Source organism: Rutilus rutilus (assembly GCF_951802725.1).
Source record: "Rutilus rutilus genome assembly, chromosome: 18".
Taxonomy (NCBI): Eukaryota; Metazoa; Chordata; class Actinopteri; order Cypriniformes; family Leuciscidae; genus Rutilus; species Rutilus rutilus.
In genome coordinates this window covers 6,761,071-6,780,785 of record NC_140231.1, presented here as the reverse complement: position 1 = coordinate 6,780,785, position 19,715 = coordinate 6,761,071, and the positions used below count along the sequence as shown (strand labels likewise).

The 19,715-nt window shown below is 37.3% G+C and overlaps 1 protein-coding gene across 4 annotated transcripts in view; it reads left to right on the top strand.

Annotated features, from left to right (window-relative positions):
* Nucleotides 1-13: 13 nt before the first annotated feature.
* The window catches only part of LOC311276901 (rho GTPase-activating protein 26-like), a 122,619-nt gene continuing 102,917 nt past the window's right edge, over nt 14-19,715 (top strand). For 2 of the 4 annotated variants that reach the window (XM_084386908.1, XM_084386906.1), the window contains exon 1: nt 15-557. In XM_084386908.1, coding sequence (XP_084243034.1) covers nt 404-557 — 154 coding nt within the window. In that variant the 5' untranslated portion in view covers nt 15-403. Of the gene's footprint in view, nt 558-19,715 lie in introns of all 4 variants that reach the window. The other 2 variants (XM_084386909.1, XM_084386907.1) reach the window with 2 other exon arrangements.

The window sequence follows — 19,715 nt, the reverse complement described above, 5'->3', positions numbered from 1 at the left end:
ACACCATTGGCCGAAAGACATGCCAATCACAGGATTATCCGCTTCATGGTAGGTTGGTACTGACGCGTTTAGAAACGCCCAAGCAGGAGTCCGCAATTACCGCGTTTTGTTTTATCATCACCCTACAGACGAACATTATGACGTCGTCATGAGAAGCGCACGGGTATTCCGTGGATTCCCTTGATAGACAGATCGCTTCAAATATTTTACGATATATATTTTTTTTTCTCCAGCAGCGGCTTTGTTGAAGAGATGCACTTGTGATTTTTGTCAGACTGCATCCGTTTCCGACTACAGCTATGTAGTTTCCACTTCTATGCCTTTTATTATAAGTTAAAGTTGCGGTTAAGTTGCATCTGCATTGCATTCCTCTCTTGTCCTGGACTGAGGAACTGGAGTAAGAATGGGATTGCCTGCGTTAGAGTTCAGCGACTGCTATTTGGACAGCCCGCAATTCCGAGAGAGGCTGAAGTCTCATGAAATGGAATTAGAGAAGACCAATAAGTTCATCAAGGAGCTGATCAAGGATGGGAAAGCTTTAATTCAAGCCCTGAAAAGTAAGATATGTTTGCTTTGCTTATGAATGTTGGGGGCATGTACTTTGTTTATTAATCTGTAACAGATTGCTTAATAATACACAAGACAAGGAAACAATTTTCGATTAATATATAGTTCTTAAAGAGTAAGTGATTGTTTTATGTCAAGACATAGTAGAGAGCTTAACATTTGTAAAACTACCTTTAAGTTTTTTTTTTTTTGAATAATCTGTCGATTTGAAGACAATCATAAATTATTATCACATCCAGTTGCCCCAAAAAGTCACACTTAAAAATGTCTGAATGTCATTTAGCCTACTGTACATTAAACAAGGAAAAATTCCCAGGGCTATTTTTTTGTCGTTGCAATTATTTAAATTACAATGAAGTAATTTCCCTTTAGGTTTACACGGGTGTTCTTGCAGAATACTATTAAAATTCATAAACTTTGAACAGGTTCAGCTAACATTTCAGAAGTGCATCACACAGTCGCAGTGACCCACAGATACAGACCCGCCTGAAATTTCCACTCCACTCCCCATTACCTTTCAAAACAAACACACAGAGTCTGGCCTAGCAGAACAAGCACTTACTAGAACTTACATCCAGTCCTAGCAGAATTATTACCAAACCGGCTCTCTGTGTTGACCCAAGAGACATGTCCTAAGAAGTAAGGTGTTGAATACAATACCGAGGCGTGTCACAGCTCCCAAGTTTGACAGCTTCAAATTCCTCAGGGTTTGTCATATAAAGTTGTATAGCTGGAAAAGCCTCCTCTTTGATGTGGTTTCTAATAATTGGGTCATCAGGTTTAATGACATTTGTCAGGGCAAGTCCTGAATAATCCCTGAAAATTAATTAAGTTAAGTTTCTCTTGCTTCTCTATTACACTTTTTGTTGCAATACAAAGTATGAATGACAAAATGTATGAGATTTCCACCGATTTGCCTAACATAAAATAATTACAACTAGTCACTGTGTTGATTTCACACGAGACCAACCCCTCCAGTCCTCTTTATCCATTGCTGATGTTTTGCTCCACTCAATTGCTTATGTGATGTGTGACCTGTCACGAGAGAGACTTGCTTCATAAATACTTAACACACTAACTTGTCATTTTGTGTCAACATAGAGCTTCTTCCCACAGTCTGAGACCTGAAATCATGTTTAATACCCCCCACGAACAGAAATTACAGGTCTTGTACTCCACACAGATGTATTTTTGATATCCTAATTGACATTAAAAGACAGAGAATGAGTTGAGGTATAGGTTCTAAGGTTATAAGCAAATGTTTTCAGCAACTCATGGTTTGGCAACACCCAAATTATGGCACGAGGAAGGACTGGTTTATAGGGGAAGCATGTCATTTTTTTGACATGTATGGTGTAGGGTAACAGTAAGTGCTAAGGTATTGTTATTTGTCAAGCTATTATTCTTTTTTTTTTTTAGTAGGATATTTTGGTCTCTATGGGTCAGATCCTGTCTTCAATGTAAGGATATGGGATTTAAATACAATTGTGAACCAAGTCTCTCTTTTTTAAAGATAAAGTTAATGTGTTCCAATATCACTGCAGTCACATTTCTTCTGGCTTGTAAAGTTGTGAATTGGAGTTTAATCACTATTGTTTGGTTGCTATGTCCAAAGGATAGACAACTCACACTTTTTGTAACTTTGTTACTCATTATTTCACAATGCCTGAATTCCCTATCGGTCTACCCTTCCTCTTTTTTTTTTGTACTTATGTAAACGTTTGTTTGAGATTGCCTTGCTCGACTCATTTGTGATTTGCTTTGACTTTTCTCCTCCTGTCCTGAGGGCTGATCACCTCTGAACCTGTCGAACCGTGCGAATGGCTGCTCTATATCACTGTGTCAGTTGGGCCCAGATCTGCAGTACGGTTTGAGCTGTGACTGATTCACAGACATCAGGACACCGTGACCTTCAATGGGCCTGTGCATTGCTGCAACACACATTTTAGCATGAAAATGCTGCCTTTTTCTGGAATCATTTTTATGTTTTTTGTTGTTTTTTTTGGAGTGACTAACATAATGTTGTGGTTCATGGAAGTCAGGGTTGCAAATTTACTGAGGGGTCTGACCCCCCTAAATAATGTTTGAAGGAGTTATAAAAAAATAATCAAAATTACGTATTTAAAAGTTTTTTTCTTTACTGTACAAATAATTTCTTCATACCTTAAAGGGATAGTTCGCCTAAAAATGAAAACTCTGATTACATTAATTACATTAATGAACATTAATTACTCATTCTCATGTCGTTCCGAATCCAAACCCATAAGAATTAATTCATCTTCGGAACACAAATGAAGATATTTTGAATGACGCTTCAAAAAGTTAAAAAAGAAATCATAAAACTAATCCATATAAATTGAGTGATTTAGTCAAATTTTTCTGAAGAGACTCGATCGATCACTTCATATGATGATCAGATTTAATTTAGGATTTTATTCACATTTAAAATGAATTAACTGGAAGCTCAAGCATGTTCTCTTGACATGTGAGAACCAATGAGGTTCATTCTCGTGTTACGCAGCACGTTTGAGCTTCTGCAAGAACCAATGAGGTTCATTCTCGTGTTACGCAGCACGTTTGAGCTTCTGCAAGAACCAATGAGGTTCATTCTCGTGTTACGCAGCACGTTTGAGCTTCTGCAAGAACCAATGAGGTTCATTCTCGTGTTACGCAGCACGTTTGAGCTTCTGCAAGAACCAATGAGGTTCATTCTCGTGTTACGCAGGACGTTTGAGCTTCTGCAAGAACCAATGAGGTTCATTCTCGTGTTACGCAGGACGTTTGAGCTTCAGCAAGAGGTCTGTTCTCATGGTTCAGGTTCGGTTGAGCTTATGTTTATGTTCGCTGATCAATGTTTATATGTGAATAAAATTAATATGCGGAAATTAGTCCCCGCCTCCACTCAATCACACCAGCTCGGACTCCCTGATTCACTCGATCAACTGTAGTAAATGCCACACAATGGCAAGTGGAAATATTGGTTTAATTTAGCCATTTTATCCATAATTTTGAACCAGAAACTGATTCAGAAGAAGCGAATTGTACAGGCAGGTCCGGCTCTACGGTACTAAGCACCCTCAAACGAAAGCAAGAGCACACTCAGTTGTTCATGTAATAATATCAAATTGACAAAACTCCCGTTATATATACTCCCGTGCGTATTTGTGTTTGTGCTCTGGAGGAATGTTACTAAACACATTCATTCTAAATAGAACGTACTTTTTTACAGTCGCAAAGTTCAAAATCAAATGTTGTACCCACTCAAGACAGTGTGCGATTTCGGACGCTCGAATGCTTTGATAGCATTAGCATAGCAATTGCTGAATGAATACGGCATTATAGAACATTTAACATGTATCATTTAACATATCTGAAATCCCAGCCCAGTTTCAGTTAAATTTAGGTTTGTCTAAATTAAAAGAAACAAGTTTTTAAAACTCAAAACAACAAAACAATTCAGATTACTTAAAATGTGTCAGTTTTGTGAACTCAAAAGAAGAGGAAAGTTCTAAATACTCATAAAAGTTCATTTGATTGAACTAATTTGTTTAATTTAAGTTTACTCGACTCAAACCAATGAATTATTTTGAGCATTTGGGTTTATAGTAATTGATATGATTAGCCTTTGGCTCGACTACGTTATCAAACAGCTAATAATGTGCTACTCAAACCATGTTCCCGTTCGCCATCTCAGAGTCAGAGAGCTGCCTTCTAAAAATCAGCATCTTTAGAAATAATGATAGGAAAAGCTCCGGCCCGCAAGTTGACGGGATTGGTTGCAAATTTGTCACGGTTGGGGAGAGGGGCGTTTTTGAGACTGCCTATGGTATACTGCATAATGAGAAAATACTGCACATGTTTTGTCTTAAAGCATATTAAAAACAACACACATACATATAAACAACATTAAAAACTTGATTTTCACCACAGGGGGCCTTTAGAAAGTTGAGTTCACACACTGCAGAGTGTTTCACAGGTTATGAACGGAAAGAGAACATGCTCCCAATGGATGAGGCTGTTTTCACACTGCACAGCTGTGAATGGGGAAAAGATACAGTCGGTGGTGCTAAGTGAGGGCACATCCACAGATTAATGCATGAGAGGAGAACAAAGAAACAGCGTGTGTGTTTTGCTTGGTTTGTGCTGTGTGAGGAGTGGGCTGGAGGGGAAATTAGGGCAGCCTCCTCTTGATAATTATTGTCGCTCTATAATCTCAGCCCTCTGTGTCTGGAGGCAACCTACGATCGCTGGCGTAGCTTCAGTCTGTCGCGTTGAGCATGAGTAAAGCAGGATTATCGTTTGTAGGATTATCACATATCCTCTTTAATAAAGAATCTCTGATATACTATGAGATTGTAATTGCATGAGGTGTGCTCTTAAACCCAGGATTACTATCAATCAATAAATCAAGAGTCTTTGATGGAGGCTCTCTATTACTATAGTAAGTGATGGTGTTGCCTCCAGATGTATTAATAATGTATGGTTGGTATGTTCCCTCTCTTAAATTAATTTGTCCTCTGGCTGGTAATTGGAATACATAGCCAGTTGCCTTAAAGTAGTGTTACTGGATAAATACTGTATATTATGAAATATGAGTTTGCATGATTATTACTATTGCTCATATGAGGTCATATCCCTAAACATAAGTTTTAAACTTTTTTTTTTTTGTTACTTGTCATCCTGTGCCGTCCATCTATATTTGATATTTTTCACATTTTCATTCACATTTTCTTCAGAAAAGATATATCGGATCCACATAAGTTATAGGCTGATAATAGATGGTTGATATTGGATTTACATGCTCATTTCTATATTTTTACATTTAGATTACAATTGCTGTCATCTAACATTCACATAAAGTTAATCTTTAAAAACACCTGCAATTTAATTGCTCTTTTAAATATAATCTTTTGCTCGTGTCAAAATGAAAATACATTTATATTTTTATGGGATTCCTAATTTCACTTGTAGTAGGCCTATTTTAAATTAATTATTTTAGTTTTTAGTGTTTATTTTAGAAAAACATAGTATTGAATTTTAATATTTTCCATTCATTGGTTATTGGCCACAGCATGAAAAGAATTATTGTCTTGTCCTATATTGGCCAGAATTTTAACATTTGGTGCATCCTCAAAAAAAAAAAAAAAAAAAAAAATATATATATATAGAATTACGAGATCATTTTTCATGAATAAAAAGTTTTTGCTCTGTTTTTCTGAATTAATGACTTAATTATCTCAAAATTATGAGATACATTTTTCTTGAAATAAAATGTATTTGCTCTGTTTTTCTGAATTATTGAGTTAATTATCTCAGAATTATGAGATCATTTTTCATACAAAATATTTGCTGTTTTTCTGAATTAATGACTTAATTATCTCATAATTCTGAGATAATTAACTCAATAATTCAGAAAAACAGAGCAAAAACTTTTATTCATTATAAATTATCTCGTAATTCTGAGATAATTAACTCGTTAATTCAGAAAAACAGAACAAAATATTTTTTTTATGAAAAATGATCTCATAATTCTGAGATAATTAACTCAATAATTCAGAAAAACAGAGCAAAAACTTTTTATTCATGAAAAATTATTTCGTAATTCTGAGATAATTAACTCGTTAATTCAGAAAAACAGAGTAGATTATTTTTCCTCAAGTGCATGCAATACGCTTCCGTAAGAAGGCAACTCGGAAATTATAGAACAAAAAATGAGATCATTATTTACAAAAACTCAAAAGGAATGCAAATACTTGGTTTCTAAACACTTTAATTACCAAGACCTTGTAAAAAAATGTTTAAGCATGTTAAGGAAATCAATACATTTTAAGATAAATCATGGTCGCACCACATGACATTTTTTAAGGCTACGGACAATTCATCTAGATGAAAAAACACTAAAATCACTTAAATTAAATGTTTTAAATGAATTTAGGTGTACACAACATCCTTAATGTTTGAACAATTGCAACAGGTTTTTTTTTTTTTTTTTTGTATTTTAAAATTGGCCTGTTGAAAATCCTTATACGTCATTGACCCATATATTTAAGTGTTATAAGCTTGTGTTGGTCTTTAGGTTTATATTAAAAAGTTTGAGGTTAAAGGGAAAAAAGCGAGGGGAATCATTATGACTTTGTTGGGTTCATTTTAGACCATCATGCAGTGGAAAAGGGTATAGAGCACCACAGTTTTCAACATCCTCTTTCCAGGCAGGAAAAATAAACCATTCAAGACTCTTTAAGAATGTTCCAGGTTTTAAATGTGTGTTTTTTGCTGTTGCTAAAGCTTAACTTGTATTGAAGCAGCAGCATTCCTGAATGTTTAGGCCCGCTTCTTAGATGCAGAATTTAGCCTATAATCATTTTATTTTCTGTAGAGTAAAAAAAAAAAAAAACCTAAAAAACTGCTGCTCACAGCTTCTTTGAAGTGTCAAGAGGCATAACATTTGTGGAGAAGGGGCAATATATTGACTCATGGCTACTTGTTTGTGGTTTTAGGCCGTCTGCTCTGGGATATGCTGTGAAGTACAAGGCCTTTAGGTAATGGGCTGTGATTCAGGAACGCTTCACACTTTTGATGCATTGGTCTTTGCGCACACATTCTCACTGGCTAAGACTTCCTGTTTAGTTCAGTGCTCCACAATTGAGTGGCCACTTTGACCAAAACATCCTTCATGAATTCATAGCATGTGTCACAATCTCTCCATGCTACAAATTGAGCAACCAATCTTGTCATCTCTGTCAGCCTCTGGGTCAAGTTTTAATTTTTACATTTTAACATTTTAATTTGTCTGCCTAACAAAATGAAATAGTTCACACAAGCATAAAACAAAATCTTTTGTTATTTACTCACTCTTGTTGTTCCAGGCAGAAACCCAACCTGACTTTCTTTGTTCTGTCAAACACAAAAGGAGATATTTGGCAGAATGTTTAAGCTGTTAGAGGGATAGTTCACCCTGAAATGAACATTAAGTCATCATTTACTCGCCCTGGTGTTGTTGTAATGCAGTATGCCGCGGCGCTAATAGAGTCTCACAAATGTACAGTCGAGCGCAAAAGACCAAGATCAGGATTTCTGTTAAATAGTACATTAGATTTTGTTTGTTTTTCACTAAACCCTATCGTATACCCACAGAACACTTGAAATATTGGGATAAAAAGGCGCCCTTATATGGGCAGTAATGGAGTCTGGTTGTCACCTAGTGAAAAAGTTTGGTACTGCGCCCAAACAAAATCTTACTGAAAGCTCATTTTTTTAGATATCAACCTAAAATTTGAAACACATCTTGTTCAGATATTTGGCTTTGATTTTTTTGCAGTTTTAGAGTCCAACATGTTTTGAAAATATATATTTTATATAAATATTTTTTTTTACATTGTACATTCATTCATAAGCTCAAACATATAACTTTATGTTTCACTTTCTTAATTTATGTACACTTAAGGGGTTAAACCTTTGACAAAAATCACACCAGAACATTTAAATCTGAGTTGATTACAAATATTCAAATTATAGTTCGCATATAAACACTAATGTCTACGGTAGCGTGTCACACTACTGCAAGGATGAGGACACAGAGAATGACGTTAACAGGGTTTATTTTAGACACTGTATGCAACTCCTGAATACAGGAAAGGCTTCGAGATCCACACAGGGAAGCACAGGGAGAATACTTGAACTTGATGCAGCCTCGTAGATACTTGGAATAGATTCTGACTCAGAGATACTTGGAAGTAGATTCTGACTCGGAGATACTTGGAATAGATGACCACGGGAGACCTGACTAGAGATCCGAGAATTGACTGGAGAACATGGAGAGGCGGTCTGGAGAATCCTGGAGAACCGCCGCACACAGATGCTGCTTGGAATACACACACACAGAGTGGTTAGTGTAGAACTTGAATATACTTGCAGAGAGTATACAGAGTATCCTGGAAGCAGACAGAAGCGTTAGGAACCGGGGAGTCACTGGCGTCGAAAGACGAGACCGGACAGTGAGCTGTGGACTGACTGGGGTTTATATGCAGAGCTGGCTTGGACATTCTTCAAAATTGATTCTTTAAAGAAAGAGCACCATACAGGTTTATAACAATATGAGAGTGGGTGTGAACTAAGGTTTTTGTGTGTTTTTTTGGATGAACTAATCCTTTAATGTCGAAACAGAACCACCTCAAAGGTAAAAACGATGCAGGAGCTCTAGGTTTCTTGTCATGAACCTGTGGACTTGGATGCACTTTTGCTTGAACATGACCTGTGTTGACTCAGGCTTCGGCAGGTTTCATTGGTGAGCTTTGCCAGGGCTTTTTAATTAGAGAGCCACAGCAGTCAGGGGTCGAGGAACCATGTGTGGTTTGGAAGCCAGCTCAGCCTGTGTGAGATTTTGTGTGCGTGTGCCACATCTTAAGTTCTGTTACACATTAAATTGATCTTATTTTAACATTCTCCTGGTGTACCATAAAAGTTAATGAGTGGAGGGCAGAGAGAGGACACAGGAGATGGTTTCTTGGATTGCTTCATGACTCTGTCCTCATTGCTTTCCAGCTGGTTGTGAAATGCATTTAGGTACTGTACCTGCACAGGAAATTATTCCAGCAGTTCAGTGAGTTTAAAGGAATAAAAGAGCCAAAAGAAACTTTTTAAGCCTTTATATTAGATATTCCTTTAAGAAAAAAGAAAAGAAAAAACATTCTCATATTCTACTATAGAATTGTAGTACTGCTAATATAATAGTAATACTAAAAGTAGTCCCGGTCCTTGATTCTGATTGGTTGTGCCTTGTTCAGTAATGTTTGTATGTTATTAAATTTTTTCTTTCTGTTTCTTTTACTTTGCGATATGGACCTAAGGGTCTGGAATAAAGAATTAATAATAATAAATTAATAATAATAAGCACTGTGAAGCCACAGTTTACGGTGAATTTAGTTGTGGGGCTTCTTGGGGCTTATTGCTTTATTAATCACTTCTTTTTTTTTTATCAACACTCAAAAAAAAAATTAAAAAAAAAAAATATATATATATATATATATATATATATATTAATTGGATTAATTGGATAAGGCAGTTTTTAAATCAACTTTCCATATTATGTTTAAGTCCCCCTGTGGTGTAAAATCAAGCTTTTAATGTTGTTTATATGTCTATGTGGTATTTATAATGTGCTTTAAGACAAACCATGTGCAAATTCATAAGTCAACACCATTGCTGAGTGAACCAAACATATAAACATATAACCTTACATTTAAGCTAGTTTAAGGCATGAAGAAATAGGTTTTTTTCAAGGAAATAACGTTTAAATATGTAATGATGATCAAAGTTGAGTTTTAAGGGATAAGATTATTGACTACAGGGGGACTTTAAAATACATTAAACAATGAAGACAAAAGGTTCAAAATACAATGCATATGTATATTGTGCATAAAATGATCAAAATGCTCCCCTCTAGACTTTCTTGAGGTAAATGTAATGTTTCGTTACTGTTTACAAGCTGCTCTATTGACGTCTTTCCACGGTTGAAACAGTGATTGAGCGTTTTAGAGTTGTACTGCTTTTTTCTTTTTTATCTTCTGAAGTTCATTCATGTTTATAGTTTGTGCTATAACTATAGGTTCACTTTGTGTGATCGGAGTCAAAAACAGCGATCTATCACACCAAATTAAGGAGCGCCAAAACCACATTTATTGTTTAAATTTCATTATAAAATTGAAAGATCAAACTTCGTTTCATATCAAAAGTAGCAAAGTGTAGCAAAGTAGCAGTTTTATTTATCAAAAAATAAATGATCAGGAAATTTGAATTCTGACCTAATCCTTTAACAAAAAATGTGATAAAACACATTTGCTGATATTTTAGCTGGCTTCTACATGTCTTTGAGCTCTTTTATTGTGACTCGTGTTTCACAGGACTCATACTTGACGTGCTACAGTAAAGCGTTTTGAGGTCATAACATAGTATTGTTCAAAGAAAGTGTGAAAATAAGTCTTTATTTGATAATCTGCCCCGTATTCATAATTCGTTTTGAAAAGGAATAAAAGTTGTTTCCGTTTTGCTGCCTCTAGTGTTCATCTGAAAACTGCAGTGAATTGTATAGGTACGTCTTTGGAGTTCTCCAAACATGTTGGTAGAGGCTTGCTTTTCCAATGGGCCTGGGTTGAGGAAAAGAGTGTTGAAAATAAGCTCACCTCAATGAACAGTTTACCAACTAAATGGAAATTCAAACCCAAGTTTTGGCCTCAATTTTTTTTTTTTTTTTTTTTTTTTTTTTTGTTATACCTTTATTTAACCAGGGAAGAAAATCACATTGAGATAGATATCTCATTTACAAGTGAGCCCTGGCCAAGGTAGCAGCACACAGTAAACATAATTTAAAAAATTGTATGTACTCGATACTCAAGCGGTACATATAATTCCATTCCATGAACTCTGACTTGTCTGACGATGAGTAACCACAGTAACTAATAGCATGGTATCATCATACCACAGGCTCTGTTTAAAATAACAAGTGTCCAAATGGTTAAATGTTCTCTTATATGTAGAAGTGCAGCAAGGCGTAGAACTAAAATTAAGTTGGCCGAAGCACTTCTGTGTTTTGCTCACAGCTCTAATTGCAACCCGCCGCACTTGGGCTTCATTAGCGTGTTGCTGAGACTTGCTGTAGGTGTCACGTTCAGCATTTTCCAGTATTTGCTGTCTCATTGGTGAGGAAAGCGAAACGCAGGTGTTTTTTTGACATGTAATTCAGACAGATGTTGTTAATAATGCTTTTTCCCCATCATTGTGCCAAATATTGCCTGACTGCTCCACAGTCAGGCCTTTCACTGTCTGTTATACAGTAAAAACCTCTCTTTGGCTTGGTGACGGCACAGGAACAAAGTGGAAGTGGGCGTTCAGGCATGAGACAGTACTGATATTGCTAAGAACACAGGCCATTGTTCCATCTGACAATCCCAGAAAATGCCGTAAGCACTTTGGAATTTCGAAACGGATCTCTCTGAATTCTGCGTGATACTGATGGATTTAGAGATGAACATTACTGTTTGTTCTGTGATTTTTGCCTGCATAGTATGTATATTCTTTCTCTTACTCATCAGTCACTTGATCCACAGTCACTGTCCCAAATTCCTCTTTTCTAAAGCTGTCAAATGTGTGGGCTTTGGGTAAAGTCCCCTTGGGTTATTTAACTCTCTGTGTGTCTTTCTGAATGCTGACTATTGTGGCCCGAGGCTGCTCTCCCATGTCCTAACTCGATGAGTGTAGAACCAGTGAGTCCCCAGGAGGAGCGCAGTTAGACAATGGGCCAGTGTTAGCAGAGCCTGGCTGGGCCGGACAGAACCGTTGAGGTCCAGATTGCTTGGAGATGAGGCAGGAACTTGAAATGTCCTGCCAGTGATCGATTGGTGATTAAGTTCTTCTCAGGTTACACTTTAAACCAAAGACTGCAGGATCAACCGCTAAAGTTAAATCTGAAAAGCTGCTGATGTTAGGAAGAACCGTTTCAGACAGGTTCCAAAATTATTAATTTTCAAGTAGTTTATTGTCCTCAAATTTTGATCGGTGCCTGAAAGTTTTCTGTTCATACTAGAAGAGTTTCAATAATGAACTGCTGGCCACTTTAATTTTGCAGCCTTTGTATTTATATATTGTGGAATAAAAAATTAAAAAAGAATTATAATTTAGCAACATTATGACTTGGTTTCACAGACAGGGCTTAGATTAAGTCAGGATTAGGCCTTATTTCAATTAGGATATTTAAGTAGCTTTTATAAACGTGCCTTAGAAAAAAAAAAAAAGTGTGCATCTTAAGAAAAATCAATGGCATTGACATGAAACAATGAACCAATCAGAAAGTGACACAAGGAACAAAGAACCAATGAAAACAAGACACATGAACAGGGAAATCACATGACAAACCTGGAACATGACACTTGGGAAACTTCAAAATAAAAGACATGAAAAAAACATGGGCATTAAACAAAACCAAAAAACAGACATGACACATACTAAAGCACATGTAAAGTACTTGAGGTAACACTTTATTTTACAGTGTGTTTGTTACATATGTTACATGTACTTACATAGTAATAACAGCAAATTATGCATAATTGCATGCAACTAATCAACCAGATCCTATCCCTTGCCTAACCCTATAGTAAGTACATGTTGTTAATTACTATTTAACTGTTACTACTTAAATATATAGCCTAATTACACTGTAACAATGACACCTTAAAATAAAGTGTAACCGTACTTGATTATAATTTTAACTTCAGCGTGTTGTTTGATATTACATTTAAAGGTAACATTTTAAATATATTAAATTGTGACTTCATCATTACAATTGTGTAATTACAAATATACAAATACATAGACAAGTTTCAATAGAAATTACATTTTTAATATAAAAAAAGTTTATAACAGGTGCATATAAAGATATACTTCAGTCTATAATAAAGTGTCCAAAAACATTACATTTAATTTGTGCTTAAATATATTCTTTCTGTAATAAGTACTCTTTTTTTAATATGCTAACATGTACTTCATCACAAGGGTTCTCCTTGTCCCAGGTAAAAAATGAATCCCATTTTCTAGTGAGGGAATTGATGATTTGCTGGACTGAGGCAGTGTGAGAAGGAATTGACTCTGCAGGTCCTTCTGTGAGGGAAACGGATGAATAATTAACCAGGATCGTTGACTGGGCTGCAGAGAGTCTGTCATCGGCTCTTATCTTCTCTTACAGACTTTTACTGGCCGGGCCGTCAGTTTTAACAAATACGCTGTGTCAGCAAGCAGTCACAAGGGGCGGCGATCAGATACCTGATCCCTTTCAGCCTCAACTCTCATTACTGTACAGACTAAAAGAATTCTTGTATAGAATGTGAATTCATAGGGGAAGGGGAGTCTTTCTTGCTCAGAATCATGAGATTGCTTTTAAAAGCTAGTGAATAGACTAATTGACTACATAATGTAGGCAGCACTTAGCTGAAATGGACATATATATATATATATATATATATATATATATATATATATATATATATATATATATATATATATATATATATATATATTTTAGGGTAAAAGTAGTAATTGTATTGAAATAATGAAATAAAAGGCCATAAAATGTAATGAAAGACAGAACAATTTGAAGACCGAGTTTCTTAACACACTTGAGTAGAATTTTAAAAAGTGCACTTTGTTATAATGTCAAATTAAGTTTTACTTTTTTATAAGTTCATCTTTTTCATTTTTTATTATAAATCATCATGTCATTTTTTAAAGAAGTACAGTTATTTTGATGTGTTGACAGTGACATGTGTTTACACATACTAAAGTAATGTAAAGTACTTAATAAGAAATTCTATGTTACACTTTAACCATATTTCAAAGACATTATAATTATGAAATTGCATTTAATGTACTTACTTGAGTAAAAAAAAAAAATTACTCTTAAAGGGTTAGTTCACCCAAAAATAAAAAGTATCCCATAATTGACTCACCCTCAAGCTATCCTAGATGTATATGAGTTTCTTCTTTCAGCCAAACACAATTGGAGTTATATAAAAAAATATCCTGGCGCTTCCAAGCTGGCGCTACTCCTACGACCTACGTCATGCGTCGGGTCAGAGGTCACGTGGTTCGTGACTACTGTTACCGAAAGCCAGTGATTATAGTTGATAAAGTTAGAAATATGGATATTTTTCTTACAAAAGCCCTTCGCTTCCCTGGAGCCGTATGGATTACTTTTATGATGGATGGATGCACTTTTTTGGACATCAAAATCTACCATTCACTTCCATTATAAAAGAAGAAAGTCTGAAAAGAAGCTGAAAGAAGAAACTCATATACATCTACACTGTTAGAAAAATCTGTAGAAATTACAGTATTACTGGCAGCTACTTGCCAGTAACTTACTGTAGATTTAAATTGATGGTATTTACTGGCAACAATTTGTTCAAAATTAAATGAACATTAAACATTAACAAGTCTTTATCTTTACAGAATAAAACTAAAATAACAGCCTCATGCAAAGCATTCTGGGAACCAAAATCTGAAGGAAAAAAAACAGAAAAAGGTTGATGAAGATTTCTGGTTCCCAGAATGCTTTGCATAAGATTGTTATTTTATAGTTTTATTCTGTAAAGACAAAGACTTGTTAATGTTTAATGTACATTTAACTTTGAACAAACTGTTGCCAGTAAATAGCATAAATTTAAATCTACAGTAAGTTACTGGCAAACAGCTGCATAACTACAGCAAATTTTTTACAGTGTAGGATAGCTTGAGGGTCAGTAAATGATGGGATAATTTTCATTTGTAGGTGAACCAACCCTTTAATTGAATGCTAATCACATTTAATATAAACTTAAACTAGAATACATTTAATTGTAAATAGCGTTCAATGATGTGTCCGAAAACATCTTTTTTATTATATTATTTCCATAATAAGTACTCTTTTTTTTAAAGTATGCTAAAGTGTGCTTCTTTTTCCACAAGGGAAGATTATACCACACTAGTTTTTTAAGAATTTCATTTTTAATTAGGCTTTTTTCCTTCATTATCTTATCAGGACAGCTAGTGTCACCCTGACATTTGGCTAAAAAGAGACTTCAAATAATGATGTGCATTAATGGTCCACCTTGCTTTTTTAACATCACTCTAATGTAAAGATGGGTCCCCCACCACCACATGATCTCGATGGTCTCTGGAGGAGGAAGGGCTAATGGCTGTGGACTGTGAGCAGGGATGGCTCTCCGCATGCCAACTCAAACAAACCACAACACACTGGCAATGAGAGGCATGCTCCGGGACCGTTTCCCTCTCGTACAGCTCCAAAAATAACCCCTGCTGACAGTTTTTAATCTCCACACAACCCCCTCTAGGCTCTAGGGGTTCGAGGAATACTGTTGGCCAGAGAGATTTCCAAAATTCAAGCCTTGTGCTTGTTTTTCAAAGAAACTGTGAAATCTGGGAGCGATTTGTAGACCAGCACCGAGTGATTTGGTGATTAGCACCTGTGCACGGATCCAAAAGCCTCAGCAGCCAAGACCTTGCTTAAGCTCAGTATTGACAGAGCTTTTCTTGATGCATAACCTTATTAAACAGTTTACAAGATGAGATGCATTCAATTCAAGATGAGTCAATTCACAGTATATATATATATATATATATATATATATATATAAAAAGATATCCAAGGCAAATGCTTTGTATAAAAAATGTCAATCTTCCATGTATTATTGTCTCATAAACTTCATGGGATCATATGATTTTTGCCTTATATAATTTCATTGTGAATACAATGAACAAAGGTTCATATTTATATTGACTTAGCCTACATGAGTTTGGGGAAGGACTACCTGATTGTTTGACTAATGTCAAGGATAAGTATTTATGAAACACGTTCAAAACAAGTTTACTGACACCATTTAGTGGCACAGAAGGTACACTGTAAAAAGTGACAACCTGCAACGGAGAGCTTTTCTACATGATCTAACCCATAAAAATGAGTTTTATTGAAACAGGGTTTTCAGTGATGGGATTCAGTGATGTTAAAGGGATAGTTTACACGGAAATGAAAATTAGCCCATGATTTACTCACCCTGAAGCCATCCTAGGTGTATATGACAGTCTTCCATGACAAGTCCATTCAAGTGCATCTATCCATGATAAAAGTGTCCCAAACGGCTCCGGGGGTTAATAAAGGCCCACTGAAGCGAAGCATTCTTGTAAGAGAAATGTCCATATTTAAAACTTTATCGACTAAAACCCTAGTGAAAAAAAAGTATAGTTTATTGTATTTGAAATATATTCCTTTTTTCAATAGCACATTGCAAATATACTAACAAAAATGTTACTATCTTTAAATATATTAAGTGTATTAGCATCATGCTTGTACCTATTTTCACAATACAACTTTTAACACACTTTAGTATATTTTCTAAAAATATATTTGAGAAAAATACACTTTTAAAAAATAAACAGAATTTTCACTTCAAGTATATTTATTTGCACTTTAGTAAAAATATATTTTAGGTTTATTTTAACTGTGTGCTGGAAATGATCCTTGTATACAAGTATACTTTCAAAATACATTAGAGTATACAAAAGTTTTATTTGTCTAATAATGTACATTTTTTATTGAAGACAATGTATGCAATTTGTAGTATTTGGAATAAGCCAAAGGTATTAATGAGTCTATACTTTTTACTCAAAGATATTGTTATGGTTTAGAAGGAGAGAACCCAATCGTAGACCATTTGCAGACATCTCAAGGGTTTATTACAGAAAAACAAAACCCACGAGGGGGCAAAACAAGGGCAAGACAGACGAGGGATGACTTAACTAGACTAACACTAGACAAACTAGACTATAACAGAAACAGGATCAAACATCTACTTAGACAAGACTCTCAACAGATTTACTCACGGACAGATCTCACATTGATTAACAATGAACCAGCACAGGACAGCAAACACAAGGGGATTAAATAGGGAACTAATGAAAACACAACAGGTGACACTGGTGAAGTAATAATGAAGACTCAACAAGGGTAACAAGGGGGGCGGGGCAGAGAACGAGACAACGCAAGCACACAGCCCAAACAAATGGCCATGTGCTTACACACAAAACATGGGTCTGCCATGATCCTGCCTCAAGACCAGGGAAAATTAAAGACTAGATGGCAGGATCATGACAGAACCCCCACCTTAAGGAGCGGCTTCCAGACGCTCCCCAAGGGGACACTAAACACGGGACATGACGGACTGAGACAAGGACACAAACCAACAAAACATGACAAATAACAATAAAGGCAGACATGAAAAAACAATAACAGGGTTGGGGTGACATATCAAATACAATAAACAAGGCAAGGGAGGTGGAGGAAACACAAAGTTCTTAGGGGGCAGTCCAGGGTGAACAGGTGGACTAGGGGTCTTGGGTTGACAGGACGATGGCTGATGGCGAGGGGTCCGGGCAGACTTGGATGGGGACACATGAGGAAAAGTCTTGGGGGAAACAGTCCGGGGTTTAGTGGAGACAGGGGTGACCGGGGAAACAGTCTGGGGACTAGTGGTGACAAGGGAGACCGGGAAAACAGACTGGAATACTGCATTAGTGGCAGCAGCAACAGACTCAGGCACAGAGGAAACAGAGGAAGACGAAACAGGACTCTTGACGGGGGATAAGGCAGGCGAAGGCGCAGGACACAAGGCAGATGGTGAAACAGACAATGGTGGAGCTGGAACAGGGACAGAGATCTCGGAAGACGAGACGGAATCGACGCTTATCACATCAAGATCAGTTGAGGCGTCGAAGGCAGCTGACTGGGGTACGGCGCTCACGGCAGCTGACTGGGGTACGGCGCTCACGGCAGCTGAACTGCGATCATGACTCTCTGCAGTAGACTTGAGATCTGTGCTCTCCGGAGCATTAGGAACAGGGACTGGGGACAAGACAGGACTGACTGGGACATCAAGAATACTGACAAGACGGGATAAATATTCAGACAGGGTTCTGGCAGCGATGATGACTGGCATCTCCTGGCGAGCTGATACAGACTCTATCACGGCCTTTGCAGCGGAATCGGCCGCTGCTTTCTCTTCAGCAGACACGACTGAAGACTCAGAGACGACATTCACAGTACAAGTCTCTGGAATGGATCTCCCCAACGCCGACTGGGAAACAGCGCATGCAGTAGCGGGCTCTGGGACAGCGCTTGAAGTAGCGGGCTCTGGGACAGCGCTTGCAGTAGCGGGCTCCGGGACAGCGCCTGGGACGGCGCTTGCAGTAGCGGGCTCTGGGACGGCGCTTGCAGTAGCGGGCTCTGGGACGGCGCTTGCAGTAGCGGGCTCTGGGACGGCGCTTGCAGGCAGAGATGAAGGACGAGAGGCTCCCTTCCTCCTCTTCTTTCTCCTTGGCCGCGGAGCAGATGCCATGGACGGACTGGTGACAGGAGAGGGAGGTGAAGCAGGAACCATTACAGGAACTGGGGAGCTCAGCGCAGGCGAGGAGGACTCCGGGCAGGAAGACTCCGATGCTGACTCCCACGACGGGTGCCTTCCACGCTTACCATGAAGATTTATGGACGTGGAAGGTGTCTCAGGAGTCACGGCAGGACTGGGTTGGTCCCCAAGTGTAGCGACGGCTAGCAAACGACCCTCAGGGATCACAGGAAGCTTGGCAGAAGGTGGAGAGGACAACCACCATTGTTCCCGGAGCTCCGACTGCCACTTGAGAAGAGACACACTGTCTGCTGGGTTCAATGTTGGCTGGTTCATTCTGTTATGGTTTAGAAGGAGAGAACCCAATCGCAGACCATTTGCAGACATCTCAAGGGTTTATTACAGAAAAACAGGGAAAACAAAACCCACGAGGGGGCAAAACAAGGGCAAGACAGACGAGGGATGACTTAACTAGACTAACACTAGACAAACTAGACTATAACAGAAACAGGATCAAACATCTACTTAGACAAGACTCTCAACAGATTTACTCACGGACAGATCTCACATTGATTAACAATGAACCAGCACAGGACAGCAAACACAAGGGGATTAAATAGGGAACTAATGAAAACACAACAGGTGACACTGGTGAAGTAATAATGAAGACTCAACAAGGGTAACAAGGGGGGCGGGGCAGAGAACGAGACAACGCAAGCACACAGCCCAAACAAATGGCCATGTGCTTACACACAAAACATGGGTCTGCCATGATCCTGCCTCAAGACCAGGGAAAATTAAAGACTAGATGGCAGGATCATGACAGATATCACACCACAATAGCTTCGTGGGCAAGTGCGCCGACATGTGCTTCGGGAGACCCGAGTTTGAGTCCCTCCCTCCTCTCTCTCCCCACCTCACTTCCTGTCCAGCTACTGTCCTATCCTAATAAAAGGCGAACATTTAAAAAAATATATATATATAAATACACTTATGGTATATTGCTCATTATGAATTTGTAATGTACTTGTAACACAAATAAAGTACACTTTAATATCACTAATCAAGCATGCAATTACTCCCTACACAGGCATATACTTAAAGTATACTAAGTATACTTGTAGTTGGTCCAATTTAGTACACAAAAGTATAATAATATGCTTACATTTATGCTTTACTACAAATATACTTAGTACAAAATTAGTTGTT